Below are 24,750 nucleotides of genomic sequence, written 5' to 3'. Positions count from 1 at the left end.
AACAAGTGTTTGTGCATTATTAATTCGTGCAGCTTGTTTCGTTTTGATGAGAGTAAATCTTGATTGAGGTCACCGACAATAATAATGTTGCTGCACATACCTAAAGTTTTTTCTATCGAATAGTCTAACCTGTCCCAGAATGTTGTCGGTATTGGGCGGTATACCACGCATAATAGTAGTGATTTCTGTTTAAGTTTAATTTGTACCTATATTATTTCGTCGTGAGGCATCGTGTATGGGCTAGATGTGAATCGACATAAACTGCGACACCCCCTCCGTGATTGGTGCGGTATCTTCGGTACGGTTCGTCATAGTGATCTATCTTTATTTCCTTATTGGATACCTGATTATCAAGATGGGTTTCGGTGAAGCATAGGATATGAAAGTCAGTAAGTATTTCCGAAAGTTCGGGTATGCACAGTTTATTGCGTAAGCTACGTATATTTAAGTGGAAGATTGATAATTGTTCATAATTTTCAGTGTTTAGGTTTGGCCCGGGATTTGTTTCAACATCATTTCGCAATAGAATTAGCATGAGAAGAAGAATTGGGTTTGACTTGTCTGAATTATATAAAGACAAGTAATGCGAGCTTTAGCCATGGATATGGAGAAAAACAGAGACTTGAATTCTACGAATTCATCGAACATGTACGAACTATCAAAGTTAAATGTGGATCGAATGCGATAACTCCATGATCTCACCCTAATATTGAAAAGCCCGACATAAGCTTCTATGTCATTACCTATTGGGCAGTTTGAAAATATTAATATATTCCTTTATACAGAGGTCAGGCAGGCTGGTCAACATGAAGATGAGAAATTGTTGATTGTTTTGCACGTGATGTAATCTAATTGTAGGTACAAAGTTAAGGAAATAGATAGGGAAAGTATCAACAAGAAATTTTAAAACAAAAAAACATATATTACAAGGAATGCCATTCATTTTAACTGATTAAGGTTTACAAGGGCGATTATTTCAACGGAGTAAATGTCAAGGATATTGAATGATTTATAAGACAAATGGTATTGTTGACAGTTAACTAGGTCATGCATAGACATACAAACACATTCATATATACACTTACATATACATGTGCAATACCCACACATACACACATATACTGTGCTTTACATGTAACTCTTTTGAAATTAAATGGACAAACATACTTATGTTACAAATGTAAAAAGCAGACATTTTAGTTAGAAATAAAAATCCTTATTATAAGTTGAGTATATATTTCAAATATTTAAGAGAATATCCATAATCACATACTCGATATTACTATTTATCATCCATTAAAGGCTTTTGTAGGAGATATCGCTGGCACTATAATTTGCAATATCTCCTGCGGATTGGTCAAATTTTAATCACAAGACAATGTTTTGTTGCGTCACTGTGTTTGTTTCAGGGCTAAACCTACCATTAGTGACGTCACGCCACTGCCGTTCTGGGGCCTATTTCACAAAACATCGTAAGTTTACGTCTGCGACTAGCAGTTATACCGGACATACATTTACAAGTGTTTGGCATCTATTTCACGAAGAAAATTACATCATTACAGAAGATGGAGCAATTTACGGACAAAAGAAAATGAAATATGTGTACTTTTAATTATATTTGTTGTACTATAATAGTAATAAAAACTGGTTTAGTCGTAGATTTACGTTTACGTACAAAACTAGGCTTACGATGTTTTGTGAAATTGGACCCTGCTAGTTAATGAGTTTACCGCTGACATTCAACCCACATTACTGACATTGTTTACAACTGTCGCAAATGAAAAGAATGATAATGGATACTAAAAAGAATAACCCCTCGTGTCTTGTGATATAATTTATCAGCACTCGTTGATAAAAGTATAAAATCCTCGGCAAGCCTTGGATTTCATACTTTTATCAACTCGTGCTGATAAATTATGATATCACAAGACACTCGGGGAGTATCCTCTATATATTTACCTGCCATATATATCTGGATGTGATTATTTTTACTCTTATTATATCAAAATAATTTTGTAGAAAACAAAGTGTAAAAGAATATAATGACACAGTGTCAGGTATCCTTTTTTGTTTCCTTTAAACATAATAAAATAAAAAAAACATTATTTGAGATATATATCCATATTCACATAATTGTCATATTTATCCAGATGTAATTGTATTTACTATTCGGATATCACAAGGGTATGGCATGAGACACACGGTTAGTATTCACATATAGATAAATGATTATCTGTCATATATAAGTCCTTACAGTTATATAATCACATGTAACCTGTATGAAGGTATGATATACCTGTGCATCTTAGGTAAATATTCACATGTAGGTAATGACCCAGGACTCACTCTGCCCATTGCTAATATTTATACAATGTGATTATAACATTTAGTATTTGTATATACATTTTTTTTAATTAATTAGCCATTTTGTAATATTTTTCAAAGAAATACCCAACATATCTGAACTTTAGCTAAAATAAAATTATTCAGAGTGTGAGCCCTGATGATCATGTCACACACATCTTAAGCATAGTTCATACAGTTATATACAATCTGTGTAACACCTATGAGGGTACACTGCTATGCATGCTAGTGTATATCATATATGGGTGTATATAATCCTGTCACACACGTCCAACGTATAGTCTGTACAGTTTTATAATCATCTGTTATATGTATGAGGTAAAATAATACACATGTACATCTTGGGTAATTATTCACTTATATTTTATATATTCATCTGTTATATGTATGTGGACATGATGCTATATTATTATGCATGTACAGTGCCTTTCGCAAGTAGGAAATGTATACACCTGTAGTATACTGATCCATTATGATTTCACATATATAATATTGTTTTAGAGATTTCATGTAAATTGTTGTATAATAATGTGATATGCAATCAATTAACTATGTTTGTTACTTAAGATTATAGTTAAAACGTGTATGATTGTGAAAATTACAGGCACCTTGGGTAATTATTAAAGTTCAATGTTTTCTTTATATATAATATATTGTATATGGATAAGTATTCATAAATAAACATTTACAATGAAAATATATGAGCTCTGTTACTTTCATTTATATTTATAACATGTACAGCATATTGGTCATACACATATAATAATACATGTACATCAATCTAATTAAAATTAGCTCCACTATTACATGTGGATCTAACACCAGCCAGTTGGAGCTCATGTCCACCAATCAAAATCTTACTTGCAGAATCCTGCCAGTGATTTAAAAATAATTTGAAAACTTTCCGAATTATCCTGAGGGTATACATGTTTCGTGTGAATTACGAATGCCTTAAAACATGTTTTATTTTATAAAATAAATAATTTGTAATGTAAAACTGAAGACTGATTTAGTTGGGGATTTTTTATAAATAAATAAATAATTTGTAATGTAAAATTGAAGACTGACGCATTGGTATGGTTCGCTGTACTGCGGCCACTAAAATAGACTCGCCCGATATTTTTAGAATTTGTATGCTCCCAAATAACGTTATAAAAGGCGAAGTGTGATTGGTCAATATTCCCCCACCTCCTTCCCCTCCCCCACCTTTCCTGCCATGGACGGAAGAGCCGGCTCTGAATGTGCACGTAAAACCCTATGACATGACATGGTCAATATTTAAATTATTATTTACAGACGAAATGTTACCTGGACATTGGGGACTACGCAGTGTTGTTAGCAATCCGATTAAAGTTAGTTCTACTGGTCTAACTAAGGCATTCGTAATTCACACGAAACATGTCGTATACCCTCAGGATAATTCGGAATGTTTTCAAATTATTTTTAAATCACTGGCAGGATTCTGCAAGTAAGGTTTTGATTGGTGGACATGAGCTCCAACTGGCTGTTGTTAGATCCACATGTAATAGTGGAGCTAATTTTAATTAGATTGATGCACAGGGACATGGCATGACTTATGCATATACACACATACAAATTGTCACTGGTAGCTATCATTATATTTAACAAATATACACGCACGCACGCACACACACACACACACACACACACACTATTTATTAGTCTACATGTATAATTATGCAATGATATTATTGATTCGGGGCTTGTTGATTGTTTACGTTTCTCGCTCGCCGCCATTTTGTTTTTGTTTACTAATTGTCCCCGACAGTAGTCAGTACTATAAAAAAAAAAAAAAGTATTTTATTTAACGACGCACTCAACACATTTTATTTACGGTTATATGGCGTCAGACATATGGTTCAGGACCACACAGATTTTGAGAGGAAACCCGCTGTCGCCACTACATGGGCTACTCTTCCGATAGGCAGCAAGGGATCTTTTATTTACGCTTCCCACAGGCAGGATAGCACAAACTATGGCCTTTGTTGAACCAGTTATGGATCACTGGTCGGTGCAAGTGGTTTACACCTCCCATTGAGCCTTGCGGAGCACTCACTCAGGGTTTGGAGTCGGTATCTGGATTAAAAATCCCATGCCTCGACTGGGATCCGAACCCAGTACCTACCAGCCTGTAGACCGGTGGCCTGCCACGACGCCACCGAGGCCGGTCAGTACTATAATGCTGTTTTATGCTACAATGATCTTTCTAGAATGACAATTAACTCATCTCTGCCATTACAGACAAACCTAAATACTCTTCCTTGTGTAATTCTGGTTCTTGAAATTTTAAACACTTCGTATTTTGACGTCCATTGTGCCACACCCGACTACTTTCTTCGCTCTGCCGCCAATGCTTGAAGAGAGTTAAGAGCTTGATAGTATAAGAAATTTTTGTGTCTTTTTATGTTTATTAGTAGTTGAAAGAATCCACTTGAGTCCGATAGTATGACAACAAGTTCTGTAGTGAAAACACAAACATTGTTGGATAAACGAGCCCTACAAGAGTATGAAGAGAAGGTATCAACTTGCAAGTCGGGTGCGACATAAAATGTCATTCCCATATTGCCAGACTCAGGATCTTTGGAGCGATTTGTATAAATGTGTATAAAATCGGGATAGAAGTCATTTATTGCTGCTTTAAAAATAATGTTCTTAGAAAGGTGCAAATTCAGTTTTAAGTGTTTCATGTCTCAAACGTAGAGAGACATTTGGTTTATTAATTATCCAAGATGGTTTCATAGAACTAGTATTAGTATCAGCACTCGGGTCCAGCAGCTCTAAGTTAGAAGCCATTCTGTCGTTAAAGTTAATAGCAGAGTTAATAAAAAAAAATATAAATAAGAGTGGTTGTTCGGCTTCATAACCGAGACTGGGTTATTTGGAACTTTACTTTTAATTTTAAACCAGTGTTTAAGACTGTTTGGTATGCCTAATATTTAACAGGAGAATATTAAGTTCCACACGCAGGCTGTCATTTGGGGTACCCGGGAACACCTTGGCGATTATCTGCAAGGCCTTGTTATAGACTACTTATAGTCTATTCACCTGCCTTGCAGATGCATAGCTAAAGGCCTGGGCACCGTATTGGAGACTGGAGACGATCAGTACTTCAAATATCACCAAGAGTGATTGTCAATCTGCTCTCCAGGTAGTTGCAGATAGTACTCTTAACAGGTTTGAATAATTAGTAGAGGCATTTACCATATCCGTGATTTGTGTAACAAAGCTAAGGGCTTGGTCGAAGGTAATTCCCAGGAACTTAACGAAATGAACCTTTGGGATAAGAATATTATCAAAAGGATATGTTAATTTAGTTCTAGTTTTTCTGGTTTGATCCACAAACAGCATAGCGACAGTCTTAGATCTGAATACAATAACTCCCCAAATTTCTGCCCATTTTTGTAAATTATCAATATATTTTTTAATATCTTCTTTAATTTGGTTAATACACTTTCCAGTTCACCTAAAAGTCGTATCATCGACAAAAAGTCCTATGCTTAGCTAAGTATCTTTTCTAGAATTATTTAATAAAGTTGTAGCTAAGTCATTGATAAAAATACTGAAAAGTGTTGGGGCAATAACCGAACCTTGTGGAATACCATTTTCAAGTTTGAGTACCTCTGAGTAAGACTCTGCTACATTGACAGTGAAAGTTCTATTGTAAATAAATCTTTCAATAAAATGTAAACATGGAGCCCCTAATACCAATGTCGTACACTTTAATAAAAAGTCCATGGCGCCAAACCATGTCGTAGGCTTTCTCCAGATCTACAAATATACCGACCGCCTTTTCGCCAAAACTAAAAGCTTGTGAAATTTCCGATTTTGAGCCTAATTAGGTGGTCGGTAGTAAAGCGGCTCTTTTTGAAACCACTCTGGTAAATAGTTAATAAATTATGGCTTTCAAAATAATGACTAAGTCTGGACTCTATGGTTTTGCACACACTGAGCGTTAAAGAGATTGGTCTGTCTGTAACTGGAAGGATTTGTAAGGTCTTTGCCCCTCTTATGGAGATTAAAACACTTCTGCGTGTTTCCATTCGAGATTATAAAGTTCCAAGAAAAGACTGAGGGTAGCATGGGCATGTTTTTGAAAAAGTTATAGTTAAATTTATCAGGACCAGGAGTAGTTCCTTTACGATGAATAAATGTCTCAGTCATTTCTTGGATAGTAAAAGGTTAATTATAATCAGCTCCGGAGAATTTAGCATCCAGGGGAATTTTAGCTGTTGACTCTAGCTGATCTTTTTAATATTTTGAAATTTTTGTGGAAAGTTAATGTTGCTAGAGTTTGTTTGAATTGTGTTCCCATAAATATCTGCTTTTTGCCGAATACTGGTATAGTTTTTTTTGTGGATTAATAATGAAGATTTAGGAGTAGATTTCCCCTGAACGCGTTTAATCTTCGACCAGACATCCTTGCCATTATATGTTTAGTGAGTGACGAACAAAATGTTTTCCATGAATCTTTTTAGCATTTAAAACACACCTGAAGTGTGTAATTTTAAATTTACTTAATAAAATTATTTAAGTTAGTTACACTATTGTCTTTTTGGTAAAAAAAATTCATCTTATTTCTATGTTTTGTTAATTTGGAAAGTTCATCATTCCACCATGGTTTTCACACATCACGAGTCGACATAAAAATTGTATTCGGAAAAAACACCATGAAATGGTCTATTTAATATATACATCTTTCCTAATTTTTGACAATATCTTTTGCTTTTTGTTAATATCTTTTGCTTATTCTATCGAAAACATGTAACACCATGATATATTTCTACCCATGGTACTTTTTCATAAACATTACTTGACCATAGACTTAATAAATTATCTTTGTTAAAATGTATTTAATAATACTGCTGTGCAAACATACCTGTCAAAGCGATCCTCCAAAAACTCCCACAAAAACAAAACCAATCGAGATTCGAACGCCATTAAATTTTTACACTTACACTCAATGACACTACATTGTGTCATCATTATTTAGCTTCATATTCATTTCGTTTTAGATATTTTATCATAATTGCACTTCGTATCCTTTTTATATAGGTACAGTTGTTTAAATTACTTCTTTTTTTTTCTAATACGATCAGATGCATTGGTAATCATCAAATTTAAATACGAAGAAAGGACACAAAGGGAGATAATTTAATCATGCACTTTTACAAAAAAGTAAATACGATTTCTATATTTTCACTGTAGCTAAAATACAGTGAAAATATGAATTTTCACCGGATATCATTTTTATGGTTTCCGTAGATCTATATATTTCATTGCTATGTATATAATAAATATAGATATATTGACAAAACATTAAGAACACTTAGTAAGTGACTAACATGTGGCAAATGAAATCAAAAAGACCAATAGACCATACCACTGGTAGTTGCATTTTGTAACTCGCATTAGGCGATGGGTTGAGTACTTTCTGTAGCTCTGCAGTATGAAAGGGACAAGGTACACCAGACAACAGAGGTGTAAAGAATACATTGGGTGAGGAACATGATATATAGGCCTGTCAGGAACATAAGATAATGAATATGATTATATGGATATTTAAAAAAATATTATGTAAAAATAAATATGCAAATAAAATAATGTAATATGTAAAATTTAATAGCATTGATAAACTACCAAATCCATTACAGCATGGGGTTTGTTTTTTGTTGGAGGGGAAGAACAACATCTAGTTTTCTGAAAAGTAAAAGTAGGGCAGAACCAGGAACACTCCACCCCAACTACTATTTTAAGAACAACATGTTTGTTATGAAAGTTTCTATGCATCAACATAGGTAAACTGTGTATCGCTTGAATATTGGGGCAGGACTTAACCCAGTGGTAAAGCGTTTGCTTGATGTGCGGTCGGACTGGGATCGATCCCAGTCAGTGGGTCCATTGGGCTATTTCTTGCTCCAACCAGTGCACCACGACTGGTATATCGAAGGCTGTGGTATGTGTTATCCTGTCTGTGGGATGGTGTATATAAAAGTTCCCTTGCTGCTAATTGAAAAGAGTAGCCCGTGAAGTGATAACAGCGGGTGTCCTCTCTCAGTATCTGTATGGTCCTTAACCATATGTCTGACGCCATATAACCATAAATACAATGTGTTGAGTGCGTCGTTAAATAAAACATTTCCTTCCTTTCCTTTTCGGTTCAGTATTGTACGTAAATGATTACTTAACTTCAGGGTATCACCTATGACACTGGTGGAGCAGACATCAAGGCTGGTGGGGTGATGGCCGGAATGCATCGGGACAAGTGTGGAGCAGCCACTGTGGCTGGATTCATGAAGGTAAGTCCAGAGAAAACCTTGGCCAGTTACTGTGGCTGGATTCATGAAGGTAAGTCCAGAGGAAACCTCGGCCAGTTACTGTGGCTGGATTCATGAAGGTAAGTCCAGAGGAAACCTCTGCCAGTTACTGTGGCTGGATTCATGAAGGTAAGTCCAGAGGAAACCTCGGCCAGTTACTGTGGCTGGATTCATGAAGGTAAGTCCAGAGGAAACCTCTGCCAGTTACTGTGGCTGGATTCATGAAGGTAAGTCCAGAGGAAACCTCGGCCAGTTACTGTGGCTGGATTCATGAAGGTAAGTCCAGAGGAAACCACGGCCAGTTACTGTGGCTGGATTCATGAAGGTAAGTCCAGAGGAAACCTCGGCCAGTTACTGTGGCTGGATTCATGAAGGTAAGTCCAGAGGAAACCTCGGCCAGTTACTGTGGCTGGATTCATGAAGGTAAGTCCAGAGGAAACCTTGACCAGTTACTGTGGCTGGATTCATGAAGTCCAGAGGAAACCTCGGCCAGTTACTGTGGCTGGATTCATGAAGGTAAGTCCAGAGGAAACCACAGCCAGTTACTGTGGCTGGATTCATGAAGGTAAGTCCAGAGGAAACCTTGACCAGTTACTGTGGCTGGATTCATGAAGTCCAGAGGAAACCTTGACCAGTTACTGTGGCTGGATTCATGAAGTCCAGAGGAAACCTCTGCCAGTTACTGTGGCTGGATTCATGAAGGTAAGTCCAGAGGAAACCTTGACCAGTTACTGTGGCTGGATTCATGAAGTCCAGAGGAAACCTCGGCCAGTTACTGTGGCTGGATTCATGAAGGTAAGTCCAGAGGAAACCTTGACCAGTTACTGTGGCTGGATTCATGAAGTCCAGAGGAAACCTCTGCCAGTTATCAGTCTTTATTTAAATATATTCCAGATGGGGGACTGAAATCAGGTCATTCTTGTGTCAAATGAAAAAATGGAGGTACAGAGTACTAGAAAATAATATTTTAGTAATAAATAGCCTTGTATAGGGATTTTTTTTTCGGCTGTTTCTTCGTTTCTTCTTCTTGTTTCAGCTTTGTATGTGCGCGCACGCGCGTGCGTGCGTGCGTGCAATTATGTGTGTGTGAAATTATTTTTACAAAGTAGACTGGATTTGATCTGAAATTCTGAAAAATGACCTTTATTTAGGTATATTATTGAAGTATCAGCTTTTAAAGATCATTTCAGTTTTTATTTTTAAATGAGTTTCACATCCCTGCTGTTTGTATATTCGGACCAGTTCATGGTTTAAGGAGATGGTGGGAGTAGGATAATGCACATGGTTAGAGGTTAGGTTAAGAATTCATTAAACTAGAAAACAATTGGGGTTTTTTCCAGTAGATTATGGAAGTTTTTCTTATACATAGTGTTACAATGAACACTTTTCCTCAAGCATTTCTCGCCCTACATTTCACATTATTCTGTTTATAGTCAATGCTATTCTAATTATATTTACACTGGACAAATGCCAAAGTTATTATAAACGCAATAATAATACTGGAATGTAAATTGTCCGACTGTATACCTGATTGTCTGTGTGTCTGAAGCCGAAAGGTCTCAAAGTTGTCGCTGGTTTGGCCGTGGTCAGGTGAGATCAGTGTTTAATCATTTCTTTGTCTACTTCTTTTGAGTGCTCGCCTGAGGTGCTTGCGTCGCAGGATCGAATCACCTCGGTGGGTCCATTCAAATGATTGGGTTTTTTCTTCATTCCAACCAGTGCACCACAACTGGTCAGATGCTGTTATACCAGAATGTCATAGTGTAAATATCTTGTATACAGAATGCTACATTACATTATGAATATCTTATACATCAGAATGTTATAAATTATTATAAATAGAATGTATATGGTGAATATACATTATATATTACGATGTTATATTGTTAGTATTTTATACACTAGAATTCTATATTGTTATTATGTTATATCCCAGAATGTTACATTATGAATATTGTTATATCCCAGAATGCTGCATTATGAATGTTCTATATATATGAGAATGTTATATTATGAAAGTTTATCCCAGAATACTATATTATGAATATTTTACGAGAATGTTATCTTATGAATATTGTTATATCCCAGAATGCTGAAATGTTCTATATATGAGAATGTTATATTATGAATATGTTATATCCCAGAATGCTACGTTATGAATATTTTATAAGAATGTTATGAATATGTTATATCCCAGAATGCTATGTTTCTGATGAGATCACGTCGCGGGGGACGGGGGGGGGGGGGGGGGGGGGTTCGATACTGAATGAAGGATGGTGATGACAGACGTACTTTGTAGGAGCAAGGAACTCGTAAGTTCTACATCATAATTCACTTCACTGTAAACTGTTTACCGTAGTTCACAAGGGCCATTCCACAGTTATATAGAGCTTGAGGGACAGGGTTATCCAATGTGTTTGTTTGCATTCCATATACCTATTTGTAAGTTATGGGATGAGAAGCTAGGAATATGGGATGAGAAGCTAGGAATAAAAAGATTACCTAATTTTGTATTACATAATTGCTAAGTGGCATCAACACTTGGTGTATCAGGGCTCGCGCTGTCGGCAGCCAAATTAGCCATTGGCTAATTTCTTTTTTAAATGTGGCTAAAATTTTGGCTAAGCCATTTTCACTGAATAAAATTACTTTACAATAATCATATTTGTTAGATAATGTTAGATATATAAAGTGACGATCAAAAGAAAGTATACCAATTATTTTTTCAAAGTATTAAAAACAACACAAAACACAAGTTGATGCAAATGTTTTATTTTGAAAGTATAATAATTTGGCGATAAATAAACACGAGTATACTCAATAAAACCCATAAAATGATAATATCACAGTTCACAACAGCACTAGGGGTGAAATGTGCGATTTCATAAAGGACCACTCATAACGAAGGTGAATAAATTTGACCACAAAGAACATGTTTCAATAGCGTGTATGTCCACCATGTGCAAGTGTGCAAGCATGGACCCGACGTCGGACAGATTTCCGTCAATGACAATAAGGTCTGTCCGCTGTTTGCCACAGATACCGCCCCAAACCATCACAGATCCACAACCAAACGGTTTAGTCTCCTGAACACAGCACGGAGCTGTTCTCTCTCCTGCACGTCGGTATATCCGAGTCCTGCCATCAGCTCTGAATAACTGGTACCTGCTCTCATCAGAAAAGAGTACACGTTGCCAGTTCCGATGTTGCCAACGTTGAAACTGACGTGCCCCCAACGTAAATGTCGAAGTCGATGTTGCCTCGTCAATGTCATCCCTCTGAATGGTCGATAGGCCCTGATACCATGCTGTCGTAGTCGACGACGTACAGTGAGACGACTGATGACATTTCCAAGGCCTGTTGCTGCAGATGACGTCATATCATAGTGAGGAATCTGTTATGTAAGTGTAAGATGCGGAGATGGCGGTCCTCATTGGCTGTTGTGACGCGGGGTCTTCTACTTCGTGGTCTGTCTGCAGTCCTGTCAGTCACCCTGTAACGTTGTATCAACCTGGTGATCGTCCATTTTGTGCAATTCATGGTTCTTGCCACATGGGCATAACTCGCACCCAACTCTCTCTGTCTCTGTCTCTCTCTGTGTCTCTCTGTGTGTCTCTCTGTGTGTCTCTCTCTCTGTCTCTCTCTCTCTGTCTCTCTCTCTGTCTCTCTCTCTCTCTCTCTCTCTCTCTCTGATCTTGATCTTGATCTTGATCTTGACCGAGGCATGTTCTAAGCAATGGCACCCTTTTTTACACCCTTATGTGCACGAGTATCATGTTTCTCGTGCAGTATAAATTTGATGAATAAACTCATTTTGCACGTGCGGCATCACCCAAACGTAGCAATGTGCGACTATTCGTCATTGATTGCATTATAACGAACAATACTAGAACCTATCTAACCTTCCATGAACGTGTATTGTGTTTATTTATCATAAAAATAATTGGTATACTTTCTTTTGATCGTCAGTTTATTTGTAAGACTGTGAGGTGACATTTAATAAGTTAGCTGGATTTTAAAAAGACAGTAAGTTTTAATTTTATTAACGATTTTTTTAATTTTATAAATGGAATACACTGTGAAGTTAGCATTCTTAGCCTAGGTATTTTACAAGCAGAAATCACAACAAGCATTTAACACGACGCTGAAATCAACAGCAACAACATGGAGCAAATTATGGAATTGTTGGGGCTGGGGAATTGATGGGTTACCTAAACAAAAAGTTTAAAGAAAAAAAAAGAGAAGCTGTTCAAACTAACATAAAGATTGCTATTTAAAGAAATAAATGAGCTCTATATTAAAAAAAAAAAAAGCTCTCAAATTTTTATTTGGAATAGAAAGGAAGAAAGAAAAAAACCACCCTCCATAAACATCCACCAACCCCCATATTTCTGTATGTTTGTTAATTTAATGCCATAGGCCTTGGAAGTAGGGGTGGGTGTACGGGGTACTGGCTTCCAACTCTGAAGATAATGCATCACCCCCCCCCACACACACACACACACACACACACACACACACACACACACACACCTGCTAAAAAATCGAAGTAATATATTAACTGCCCCAACCCCCATTGCTGTCTTTGATTTTGATCTGGTAATACGGTTTTGTTATTCAGATTTATTTCAGTTTGTACACAATTAGCTGAAAAAGATGCATTTTCATATTCATATATAAAACTCTATACAATAATACAGTACTGCATAAAACAGTTTTGGCTAAAGCATTTTCAATATGGCTAATAAAAATTCCATTTTGCTAATATTTTGGCTACAGGTATTTTTGATCCAGGGTGAGCCCTGGTGTACATTTATTGGATGTTAAATAACCTGTCATTATAATAATGTTCTAGGCGGCTATTTACGCTAAAATAAATATACTTAAATATGAGATGTTTCCATCAACGTTGGAACTGAACTGATATCAATTTTCTGTTGATGTATTTGCTTTATAACTTATATATAGGTTATAAATATTAGCTTTGTCATTAAAGTTACTATGTCATATTCCAGGATGTTGAAGCTGTCAATCCTAAGATTGTCACCATCGCTACACTGACTGGACATTCAATCCGAGCTGTTGGACCCAACTACACAGTACGTTACACCCCCCAATCTCGAATCGTGTTGTTATCTTCATATTACGTGATGGGGCTTTAAATAAGTGTGCAGGTTGTTTAATTTTTCTGTCATCAGAATATATAAATATTACTTACTTCAGACAGTTGATTTCATTAGCAGGCATCATCTATAGATACACTGGTTGGAAAAAACTGATATTTCAAATTTATTTAGTTCAGATCTTGAAGGTACTATATTTGAAATTCTTTTAATGTTAAATAACAATGTTACTTCAGTTAAACCAGTCATGGAACCATGTTCTACAGTACCAATTAAAGGTTTAGATAAAACTTCCTGAAAGTTCATCCAACTATGACAAGAAACAAGTGCTTTTCAGCGATTTTCATTTCTAGTTGATGTCCTTGTTGGCTATTAACAGTACATACTAATATTTGTTAGAAATATAAAATTATTTACATCTATTTTTGTAATAACTAAAAGATTCATCTATACAAACATATTTGGATATGTGTATTAAAGGGTTCATGAGCACCATGTTTTTGTTGGTTTGTTTTGTTTACAAATGTTTTAGATATGTTACTCTTTGCAGTGGTAAAGCACTCGTTTGGTGTGTGGTCGGTTTAGGATCGATCCCTATTAGTGGGTCGTCTCGCTCCAGCCAGTGCACCATGACTGGTATATCAAAGGCTGTGGTATGTACTATTCATATATAAAACTCTATACAATAATACAGTACTGCATAAAACAATTTTGGCTAAAGCATTTTCAATATGGCTAATAAACATTCCATTTTGCTAATATTTTGGCTACAGGTATTTTTGATCCAGGGTGAGCCCTGGTGTACATTTATTGGATGTTAAATAACCTGTCATTATAATAATGTTCTAGGCGGCTATTTACGCTAAAATAAATATACTTAAATATGAGATGTTTCCATCAACGTTGGAACTGAACTGATATCAATTTTCTGTTGATGTATTTGCTTTATAACTTATATATAGGTTATAAATATTAGCTTTGTCATTAAAGTTACTATGTCATGTTCCAGGCTGTTGAAGCTGTCAATCCTCAGATTTTCACCATCACTACACTGACTGGACATTCAATCCGAGCTGTTGGACCCAACTACACAGTACGTTACACCCCAATCTCGAATCGTGTTGTTATCTTCATATTACGTGATGGGGCTATAAATAAATGTGCAGGTTGTTTAATTTTTCTGTCATCAGAATATATAAATATTACTTACTTCAGACAGTTGATTTTATTAGAATATTTCAGTGACAAATTGAAATCTGCCAAATGTGAGGCATCATCTATAGGTCCCAAAAACTTGATGATTATTATAACCAAACCTATATGAACGCAGAATATCTGGGGGAAAATCAATCAATCAATCAATCAATCAGACAATCGATGGAGTGGCTAAGTGTGCGAGTGAGTGAGTGAATGAATAAATGAATGAATGAATGAATTACTGGTTTGTGAGTGAATAAGCGAGCGGATGAATGGAATGAATGAGTGTGAATGAATGAACGATCGAACAAACGATAGACACTTCGGCATGAAAAATATACTGCTGACTGGATGTTAAACATTGTTATTTAACATTAAAAGAATTTCAAATATAGTACCTTCAAGATCTGAACTAAATAAATTTGAAATATCTGTTTTTTCTAACTAGTGTATCCTTGACAATGGACCAGCTAAGAAGATGAATAATGCTTAGAAAATTCAGGAAGTTGGTGACGAGTTTGGTGATCCATTTGAAATATATAATTATTTATTATAACAGTCATCAGTAGAATGTTTGAAATGTAATTTACATTGCATTTTATGTTTGAGTTTGAAAAACAAATATTAATAAGTCATTAGAAAAAGACATCTTTTGAATGAATGAATGAATGAATGAATGTTTGTTTAACGACACCCCAGCACAAAAATACATATCGGCTATTGGGTGTCACAAATGGTAAGTATATGAACATATTTATATATATTTATGTAAAACCACAGTGTAAGGAGCTGTGGGGGGAAAGTATAATACAATATACATGGCTGTTAACAAAAGTAAAATGTTGCGACTGAAATTTCAATGTACACTGCATTCAAAATGGTAATGTTTTATATGACAATTGTAGTCCACTTTAAACATGTATCCCATCCCACACCCTGTTATTTTTTTTATTTGACAAAAACATTAATTTGATGGGTCCTGCAGTGAACCTATATTAATGGAAATAGCAGTGGCGTAGGCAGGATTTTGTATTGGGGGGGGGGGGGGGGGGGGGGGGGGGGGCACTTGTGTAGTGGGATATGACACAGAAACCTTTTAAAAGTTATTAATAAGCGAAAAGGTAAATATTTCCCAGGATTGGGGGGGGGGGCATACATTTACATCGGGTGGCCCTTGTGTTATTGCAAATTCATTATGGGAGGGGGTGGGGGTCGTTAAAAATTGAGGTCTGATATTGCATTACGCTAATGTTGAATAGTCCTTTGTTGATCTTTGTGTCATTTAACAATACGTAACGCAAAATCTTGCAGTTTCAATACCCCTCTCCCCTTGTAACGTTTTGTGACCGTGTCATATTTCACTTTGGGGTCTTTAGTAATACATATATGTTAAAGCTGCAATGTCTGGTTTCAATCGTATATAATCAAGTTCTAAGTTCAAATACAAGCATAACTGCACTTTTAATTCACTTGCGAGTTGTCGTCATTAACGCATATCGTCAAATGCTTACTAGCCAGTTAGAACAATTCTCGCCATTTTGTAATACCGAGGGATTCTAGCAGGTTGCATAGTACCAAAGAAGAGAGTACCGTGTCAAGGTTCGACGTGCACCGTCAAATATTTACGGAGTAAAAGCAGCTGTGGGTGTGATTGGTAGTAATATGTGACATTGATTATTTGTGCTAATACTATTATCCATTGACAATAAATAAATACACTTTTATTTGTTATACAGTTGTTATGCAGTATATACCAGAGGTTGAAACTAATGCGGGGTACCCCCAAAAATGGAACTGCAATTTTCAGCAAAAATGACGGTTGCTATTAAAAACATAAATTAAATCTCTTAAATGATACGTGACCCCCCATTTTCTTGCAGCTAGATTAGATGTGAGGTGCCACACTTTCTATTGCTGTACTTCCTGGGTGTGTTGAAACGCTGCTTATATTAGTTTTATTAGTAAACGTTAACATTATCGGCAATAGGAATTGATTTGGTCTAATGGAACCTCAAGCTCTCACCCCCACAAGGTTGCATAGTACCAAAGAAGAGAGTACCGTGTCAAAGTTCGACGTGCACCTCAAATATTTACGGAGTAAAAGCAGCTGTGGGTGTGATTGGTAGTAATATGTGACATTGACTATTTGTGCAAATACTATTATCCATTGACAATAAATAAATACACTTTTATTTGTTATACAGTTGTTATGCAGTATATACCAGAGGTTGAAACTAATGCGGGGTACCCCCAAAAATGGAACTGCAATTTTCAGCAAAAATGACGGTTGCTATTAAAAACATAAATTAAATCTCTTAAATGATACGTGACCCCCCATTTTCTTGCAGCTAGATTAGATGTGAGGTGCCACACTTTCTATTGCTGTACTTCCTGGGTGTGTTGAAACGCTGCTTATATCAGTTTTATTAGTAAACGTTAACATTACCGGCAATAGGAATTGATTTGGTCTAATGGAACCTAGCAGCCACTTCCTAGCAGCCAATTACGCTAGCAGCCAATTTCAGCAGACACGCATGGCGACGTTCTAAACACCGGACTCATACGCCTTTTTCTAATGTGTGTTGTGGTGTGGGCTATACGAAACTAGTTGAACATCCTACATTACCGTAGTACAGACTGATTTTTAAAGTGATACTTCAGATATTATAAAAGTGCTTAATAAAACGGTTAAGTTGTATTTATACGGATATTAGTAACAATAAGACTGTGAAAATGAGTCTTGGTTGTTATTTTGTTGTTGTGTTGTTATTATATACAGATACTCTTTAAAACTCTAAAATTCTTAAGTTGTAGTGAATAATAAAAATTAGCATAACAGTTTGTTTAAAAGTGTGTTAAATCATGGGCGTCAATCGGTGGGGGACAGGGGGGACACGTCCCCCTCACTTTTCAGCTTGGGGGGGGGGACAGCATAGGAAATGTCTTTCCTCCCCCCCCCCCCCCCCCACGGGACAACAGGGTTGTCCCCCTCCCCACTTTTTTCAGACGAAACAAATATTTTCTAGTATATATAGCGTAACTGATCACCATTTGGCATTTCGCCTTGGAGTGCCGGCTCTAGACTGGTAGTAAATATACTAATTATTTTACAATCTATTTGTAGTAGTTTTTATTTTAAACCTTGAAAATAGTTGAAGATATCCCCAAATAAATCACAAATATTCATTGTGCCCACTATATAATAAAATTATTAAAATAACTATTTACCGAAATACTTTATTTCCTGCCATGCGCAGAGCACCGCAGACCACAGGAAACTACAAGAGAATAGACTGAGCCAGCTTACTGTATACGAGTATGAATGAACATGTCGAGCTCAGATTAAACATCAAACACCACACTGTCTGACTTAGAACACTTCTCACACCAATCGTAATTGGCTTTAAATAAACGTCTTGTCATCAGTTCTCTCGCCAATAGGATACCGCCTTATCCACTTGTAATTGAGTGTTCTGTTGTTTCACGTTATGCTCCGGCGATTTTAAGCAACTCGAAGCCGATGTTAAACTTTTAATTAACAACAATAACAAAATTTTCGCAAACCAGATTTGCTAAAACATGAAAATAAAAACACGCCCATTTCAAATTTACCAAACCTCGAAAATGAAAAACCTCGAAATGTTTCCGGTTATACGGTATCTAAATACGCGTTATTGGTTAGGTAAAAATAACTATTAAAACTTAATGGTTCTTTCTTTTATACTGAAATTGACTAATTGGTTTCGAACTTCATATAAATAACAGGTATTGCTGATTTACTCTTAGCATTACGTCACTAAGTGTATATGCTATTTTGAATAATAATATATATGCTCTCTCTCTCTCTCTCTCTCTCTCTCTCTCTCTCTCTCTCTCTCTCTCTCTCTCTCTCTCTCTCTCCTTTCATCATCAATAGAAATATCAATCTATAAACTTAGGTAGTGATGTGTAATTTGAAATAATTATACCCAAGTGTTGGGGCAGAAAGTCTATAAAAATGTAACACCAGAAATGTTCAGTACTGGCGTCTACTTTTTTATAATTTGAAAAACCCAATGAAAGACATTTGAAATTAATAATAAAATAAAACACGTAAAGGAAAGACGGAACGAAAGTTATATAAATAATGGTTACTAGCGATATTTGTTAATTTGTCAAGTAAATAATATTGTTTAATTATTATTATTTTTTTATTTATTCTGAAAAAATGCGTTTATTTTATTTTGAAACAAGGACATCGGATCAAACTATCAATAGCGCATGCGCGCTAGGTAGATGATGGTCACTAGTTTAGTTGTTTTAGACCGGCCGTGGTTATATCGTCGGAAAAACAACTACTCCAGTCTCCAGGAATCTAATAACGAATATTTTGCATACAATGTATTCGTCAATTATCATTGTACCCATAGGCTTATATCCGGTTATTTTGACATGCTATTTGATACAACAATTCGAATTTGATGAATTACACGCAGGTTATTTGGCAAACTGCATCGTCCAGGACGAAACGCTAACGGAGATAGCATACCGTAGAAAAACTACCATGGACATTAAAAAGTTCTTCACTGCCATACCACGCCATGCCCAGACTCTGTTGCGAGTAGGGACGACACCGGATTCAAATGTCGAAGTTGTTGGTGAAGATGTTAAAGAAAAAACAGAGAAAAGAGTCAGTTCTCAGACACGGTTGCCCATCTTACCGCCAGTGCCGTACCAGCCACGGGACGTCAACTGCATGCCGGTGCAACGGCTCGCTAAACGAACGCTATGTTTTCAGCGCGCGTGGTTCGATGGCTTTCCATGGCTCCACTTTGACGCTAACGTTAACGGAGTACTCTGCTTTACTTGTGCTAAAGCAGCATGCATGGACTTGGCCGGCATGGCGCGGTCTTCAGAACGGATTTTGCAACTGGAAGAAGGCAATTGAGAAATTCAAAATCCACGAAAAGACATCTGCACATATGATTTCTCATAGCAACCTGAAATTCCGGTCTTCCAACAACGACGTTGACGCACAGTTAAGTACGCACCATCTTGAAGAACAAACGAAGGCGTGCAACGCTCTGCTGAAGATTGTGACGACCGTCCAGTATCTAGCGCAGCAGGGATTGGCAATACGCGGCAAAGAGTCAAGCGACGGTAACTTCATGAAGTTGTTAGAGCTGCGGAGCAACGATGACGTCGTGTTACAGAGGTGGTTGACACGCACAACTTCATACACAAGCGTTGCCGTGCAAAACGAACTGTTAAAAATCATGGCACACATGGTGCTGCGAAATATTTGCAAGAACGTGGGCCTTTTTGCAGTCATTGTCAACGGAAGACATCCAAGGCGTTGAACAGGAGGCAATATGCGTGCGATATATAAACGACGCTTACGACGTTCACGAGGACTTTATCGGTCTGTACAGCGTATCTGAGACGACTGGTGCCAGCCTCAGCAATATGCTGCAAGACGCGTTGCTCAGACTCAACCTCCCAATCACGCATCTGAGAGCGCAAACGTATGACGGAGCCAGCAATATGTCGGGCAAATACCAAGGCTGCCAAGCACTGATCAAGAAAGTACAACCACTGGCAAACTACACGCATTGCGGTGCACACATCACGCACCTCATCTGTGCGAAGGCCATCGAGAGTGCACCGTTCCTTCGCGATGCTCTTAACGTGGTGCAGGAACTGGGCGGCTTCTACAACTCATCAGGCAAATTAAAAAAATTGTACCTCGATCTGCAAGTTATGGATGATAGCCCTTCCCCTTCACGCCTGAAGCCGCTTTGTCCAACACGCTGGCTGTCACGTGGGATTGCCGTTAGAGCCGTCCTTAGCAACTACGCACACGTGCTGGGGGCACTGAATGAGGCATCATCTACATTTGGCAGCAGCACAGCAGCGAGGGCTAACGGCATTCACAGCCTCCTGTTTACCGCGAAATGTGTACTTGGTCTGGTTGCATCTCTCCCAGTGATCGAATGCCTCGAAAAATTCAACACAGTGCTACAAGGGGCAGAGACAACTGTTGATGGGATGCTAGCTGCTGCATCTGTTGTTAGCAAGAACCTTCTGTTATATCGGCGCGACATAAACATGGAGTTCCACGCGATTTTTGAGACAGCAACTGACAAAATTCGAGAACTGAACACTGAGACAATCTCCTTGCCGCGCACTCGGAAAATTCCACGACGATACAATGACGGCGAAAAATCCCACACGCATACCAGCTCAGAGGAGTTCTTCCGTGTGCAGTATGTGGCGGCAGTTGACAGTGCTGTTGCTAACATTGATGCCTTCTTCACCTCTACGGACTTTACCTCATACAAGTAGTTGTCCGACATGCTCACCACCGGTGTCGTAGACGAAGACGTCGTTTCTCGCTACCCCGAACTGTCTGAATCACTGCAGCAGGAGCTGACATTCTTCTGCCGACAGTACGAGCACTCCAGCGTGGACAATGTGCGCATCACATTTCGCAGTATGGTACCAGAAGTTAGAAAGTTGTTTCCGCAAGTGTCAACCCTACTACGTCTCCTTCTGGTATCGCCTGCAAGTTCGTGCTCTGCCGAGCGTTCATTCAGCGCACTTCGCAGGGTGAAAACGTGGCTCCGGAGCACTATGACCCAGCAGCGTCTCAACCACGTGATGGTCTGTCATGTGCACAGAAATCGTCTTGCCGAGTGCATTGTTGGAATACCATCAGTGGCACCATTGTTTTTATTCATGTTCATTATTTGTACTTGAATTAAGAAATTTGACCAATAAAGTTATATTGTATCTATATACCATTTGTTCAGTTTAGTCACAATAATTAAGGCGAAAAATATTTTGTTAGAAAGCAGCTCGGCTAGCCAGCAGAAAACACCTCAGAACAGCCCTAGAAGGGGTCAATTTTCCGGCAAAAGTGTCCCACTTTGAAAATAGTGGGTTTATTTTTAACTTAGAAAAGCCATTGTAGTGAAACCAATTCGGAGTGCGGCGTCTTATATGTACCAAACGTAATGGTATTTTCTGTTCTAAATGCTTAAATAATAAAAATATTCCAGACAATGCACGTTTAAAATAAAATGGCAATGACTGGTTGCATTTTACTTTATGAATTAACATTACGTTGCACAATAACCTCCTCCCCCCCCCCCCCCCCCCCCCCCAAATTACGTTTTGTCACATCCCATAATTCCCACTCTCCTTAGTGCACGTTGCGTAGTTCTCGAATGATCCCATTATTCAATCGTAAATAATAAAAAAAAGTAACATACCGCTGGTCGGTAAATGTTATATTTGACCGGATCAACTTTATTAAGTTTCAATATCTATAATACGCAATCTAATATTTCCCAGCAGAACTATTACATTGTAACAGTGTTCAAACTCGCACGTGCTGTTCATCATATGATGTGACATCGGGTACGGCCATTACTTCAAAGGGAGTGAGTAGCACATTTAAATTAAAGGTAGGGTTTTTTTCACTTAATTTACAACTACTGTAGAAACGTTTGTTTTGTTTTTTTAATTACAAAAAAACATACCAAAAATGATTTAAAAAAAAAAAAATAATAATAATAAAATATTTGAAGAAAAAAGTACGAAACATATGTACACCTTTTTACAAAATAAGATCGTCTGCTTAAAATAGCACAGCAAAAGTGCAGGGTGCACATTAAGTCAATACTTTACTTTCTACGTCCGTTCGGACTATGTAAATAGCGGATTGGACGTGTTGCGAGAGATCCCAAATATGTGTTAACGCAAATGAATGAATTAAAACTAAAAGTTGTATTCTTCTACCAAAACTGTATTATATCAGACAATGTAGGCATTATTACTAAAAACTACGACACAACAGACTATGTATCAAAACAGGATAAAACTAATTTGCATATCCAGGTCAGACTTGTTCGTCACATGTTCGTAATCGATCGGAAAACCAAAACGAAACTTGTTCGATGTCAGGTTTTTAAAAAAATATACAATTAGCTAAATTTTAAAACATTTTTATGAGTTCAAGTATCCGCGATAAGAGCAACTTTGGGAATCTTTATTGGGAAACTGTTGGGTCAAAGGGTCGAATTGGGGAAAAGGTTTGATATTGGATTGGGAATTTACGTTAGGGGAATGGGGCCGTTCATCGGCCCCAAAATGTATGGTAGATTATACCCATCCGATAGGTACCTAAAGGGGGGTCAGTGGGGCAAAGAAAACGGCCGAAGTGATCGGGTTGACATTACAGAAACCAAAAACGACCGAAGTGATTCTCATTTTTAAAAAAATAAAAAATAAAATAAAAATAACAATTTCCACAATTTCTCTGACGACGGAAATCCGTTTCACGACGGACAGTTAACAGCCATGAATATATAAAATCAAGTTAAGTATATTTTGAAATTTTGTATAGAAGTCAGTGTTTTAAAAACTTTACAATTAATATTGGATGGAATTTAAACGATTCCAAAACATTTCTGTTGCCAAATATATCATTTCTTGACGGCTTGAGATGATCACACTCCACCAAAATGTGCCGCACAGTCAATGTACCCTGACAGTGTTCACACTGAGGAGGAGGGTCCTTCTTTAAAATAAATGAATGCGTCAAATATGTATACACTTTAGGAAATCCTTCACATTTTTTCTGTTACGTTTAGTAGCTGCGATTTCTAAGCATGTGTCCATACCTCTTAAAACATTTATCAAACAGGTCATCATTAAAATATGGTATTTTAGAAATATATTCTACAAACTAGCCGACAGAACTTTGAAACCGCCATAATCTAGTAACAGGGCAACACACAGTAAAAAGTGATCTTTTTTCCTGCAGGACTACGACTTCGTCAAGGGTCCGTCCGAGTATGAAGATCTTCTGCAGGCTAACAACCAGCCTTCAACAATGACCGCCAGAGGTCACCAGATGCCTACAGCGTTCATGATCGGGGCGTCGGGGATGGACAAGCATGGGATCGACTCAGGCAAACCACTACCCTACACACACCTCGACATTGCCGGGTCCAGTGGGCCGTACCCCGGAGTCCCCACGGCTAACCCCCTTGTCGCACTGATCGGTCACTTCGTGGTGCCAAGGATATGCCCAGGATGTAACAAATGAGCTTGTCGATGAAAGTTTCAGTTTTCAACAGCAATGTTAATATTTGTTGAGAACGAAATAGTGCCATTATTCAGACCGATGCTCCGATTCTTTGGACTGCACATTCTTCCTTTGGGCACCTATCCATTGACTTTATGCTTCCTGCTTATTCCCTTTTTTTTTTTAACATCCGTGCTACTATACACTGAACCATTCTTACTAAAGTAGGCCTGTAGGTTGTAGAAATAATTATTGATTAGTGTTATGTGAGATGTCTGATTAATGATTTATACTTGAAGATTGTTTCGTTTCTTACATTTACGAAATAATTTTTAAAGGAATACACAAATTATATAGCACAACTACATGCTGCTTTATTATTCAATTAAAAGTTCCAAACACTGTGATATTTATAAAACTAGTCCTTCATTTACAAATAATTAAATTTCTGTTGGTCATTACAATGTAACGTCATCCCAATGGTCCAGACGTAGCAACAGGAGTTTGTTCATTTATCAATGAACGTGAAAAGTCGAATGGCAACGCCATTTTATATGGGCAAGTTGTCTTTTTTAGCTTTATTGTTTATGGACCAAAATTCAAATGTGAACTTTTAGTGTTATTAGCAAGTATGATTTAAATTTAATTATAAGTATTG

The 24,750-nt window shown here is 37.3% G+C and overlaps 1 protein-coding gene across 1 annotated transcript; it reads left to right on the top strand.

Moving 5' to 3' along the window:
* Positions 1-4,830: 4,830 nt before the first annotated feature.
* On the top strand, positions 4,831-24,734 carry LOC121383712 (putative aminopeptidase W07G4.4). Its single transcript, XM_041513807.1, has 4 exons — positions 4,831-4,902; positions 8,577-8,681; positions 13,715-13,798; positions 23,829-24,734. Exons 1-4 carry the CDS (start codon positions 4,831-4,833, stop codon positions 24,111-24,113), a joined length of 546 nt encoding a protein of 181 aa, XP_041369741.1. The 3' UTR covers positions 24,114-24,734.
* The last annotated feature ends 16 nt before the right edge of the window (positions 24,735-24,750 follow it).

Source organism: Gigantopelta aegis, chromosome 10 (genome assembly GCF_016097555.1).
Source record: "Gigantopelta aegis isolate Gae_Host chromosome 10, Gae_host_genome, whole genome shotgun sequence".
NCBI classification, from domain to species: domain Eukaryota; kingdom Metazoa; phylum Mollusca; class Gastropoda; order Neomphalida; family Peltospiridae; genus Gigantopelta; species Gigantopelta aegis.
This window is presented reverse-complemented; position numbering and strand designations above follow the sequence as displayed.

Excerpts from the sequence above, each read along its gene's own strand:
- LOC121383712 (XM_041513807.1), top strand. The coding sequence starts at position 4,831 with ATGACAACAAGTTCTGTAGTGAAAACACAAACATTGTTGGATAAACGA. Across the intron at positions 8,682-13,714 it reads CTGTGGCTGGATTCATGAAG|GATGTTGAAGCTGTCAATCC; the intron begins GTAAGTCCAGAG and ends GTCATATTCCAG. Across the intron at positions 13,799-23,828 it reads CTGTTGGACCCAACTACACA|GACTACGACTTCGTCAAGGG; the intron begins GTACGTTACACC and ends TTTTTCCTGCAG.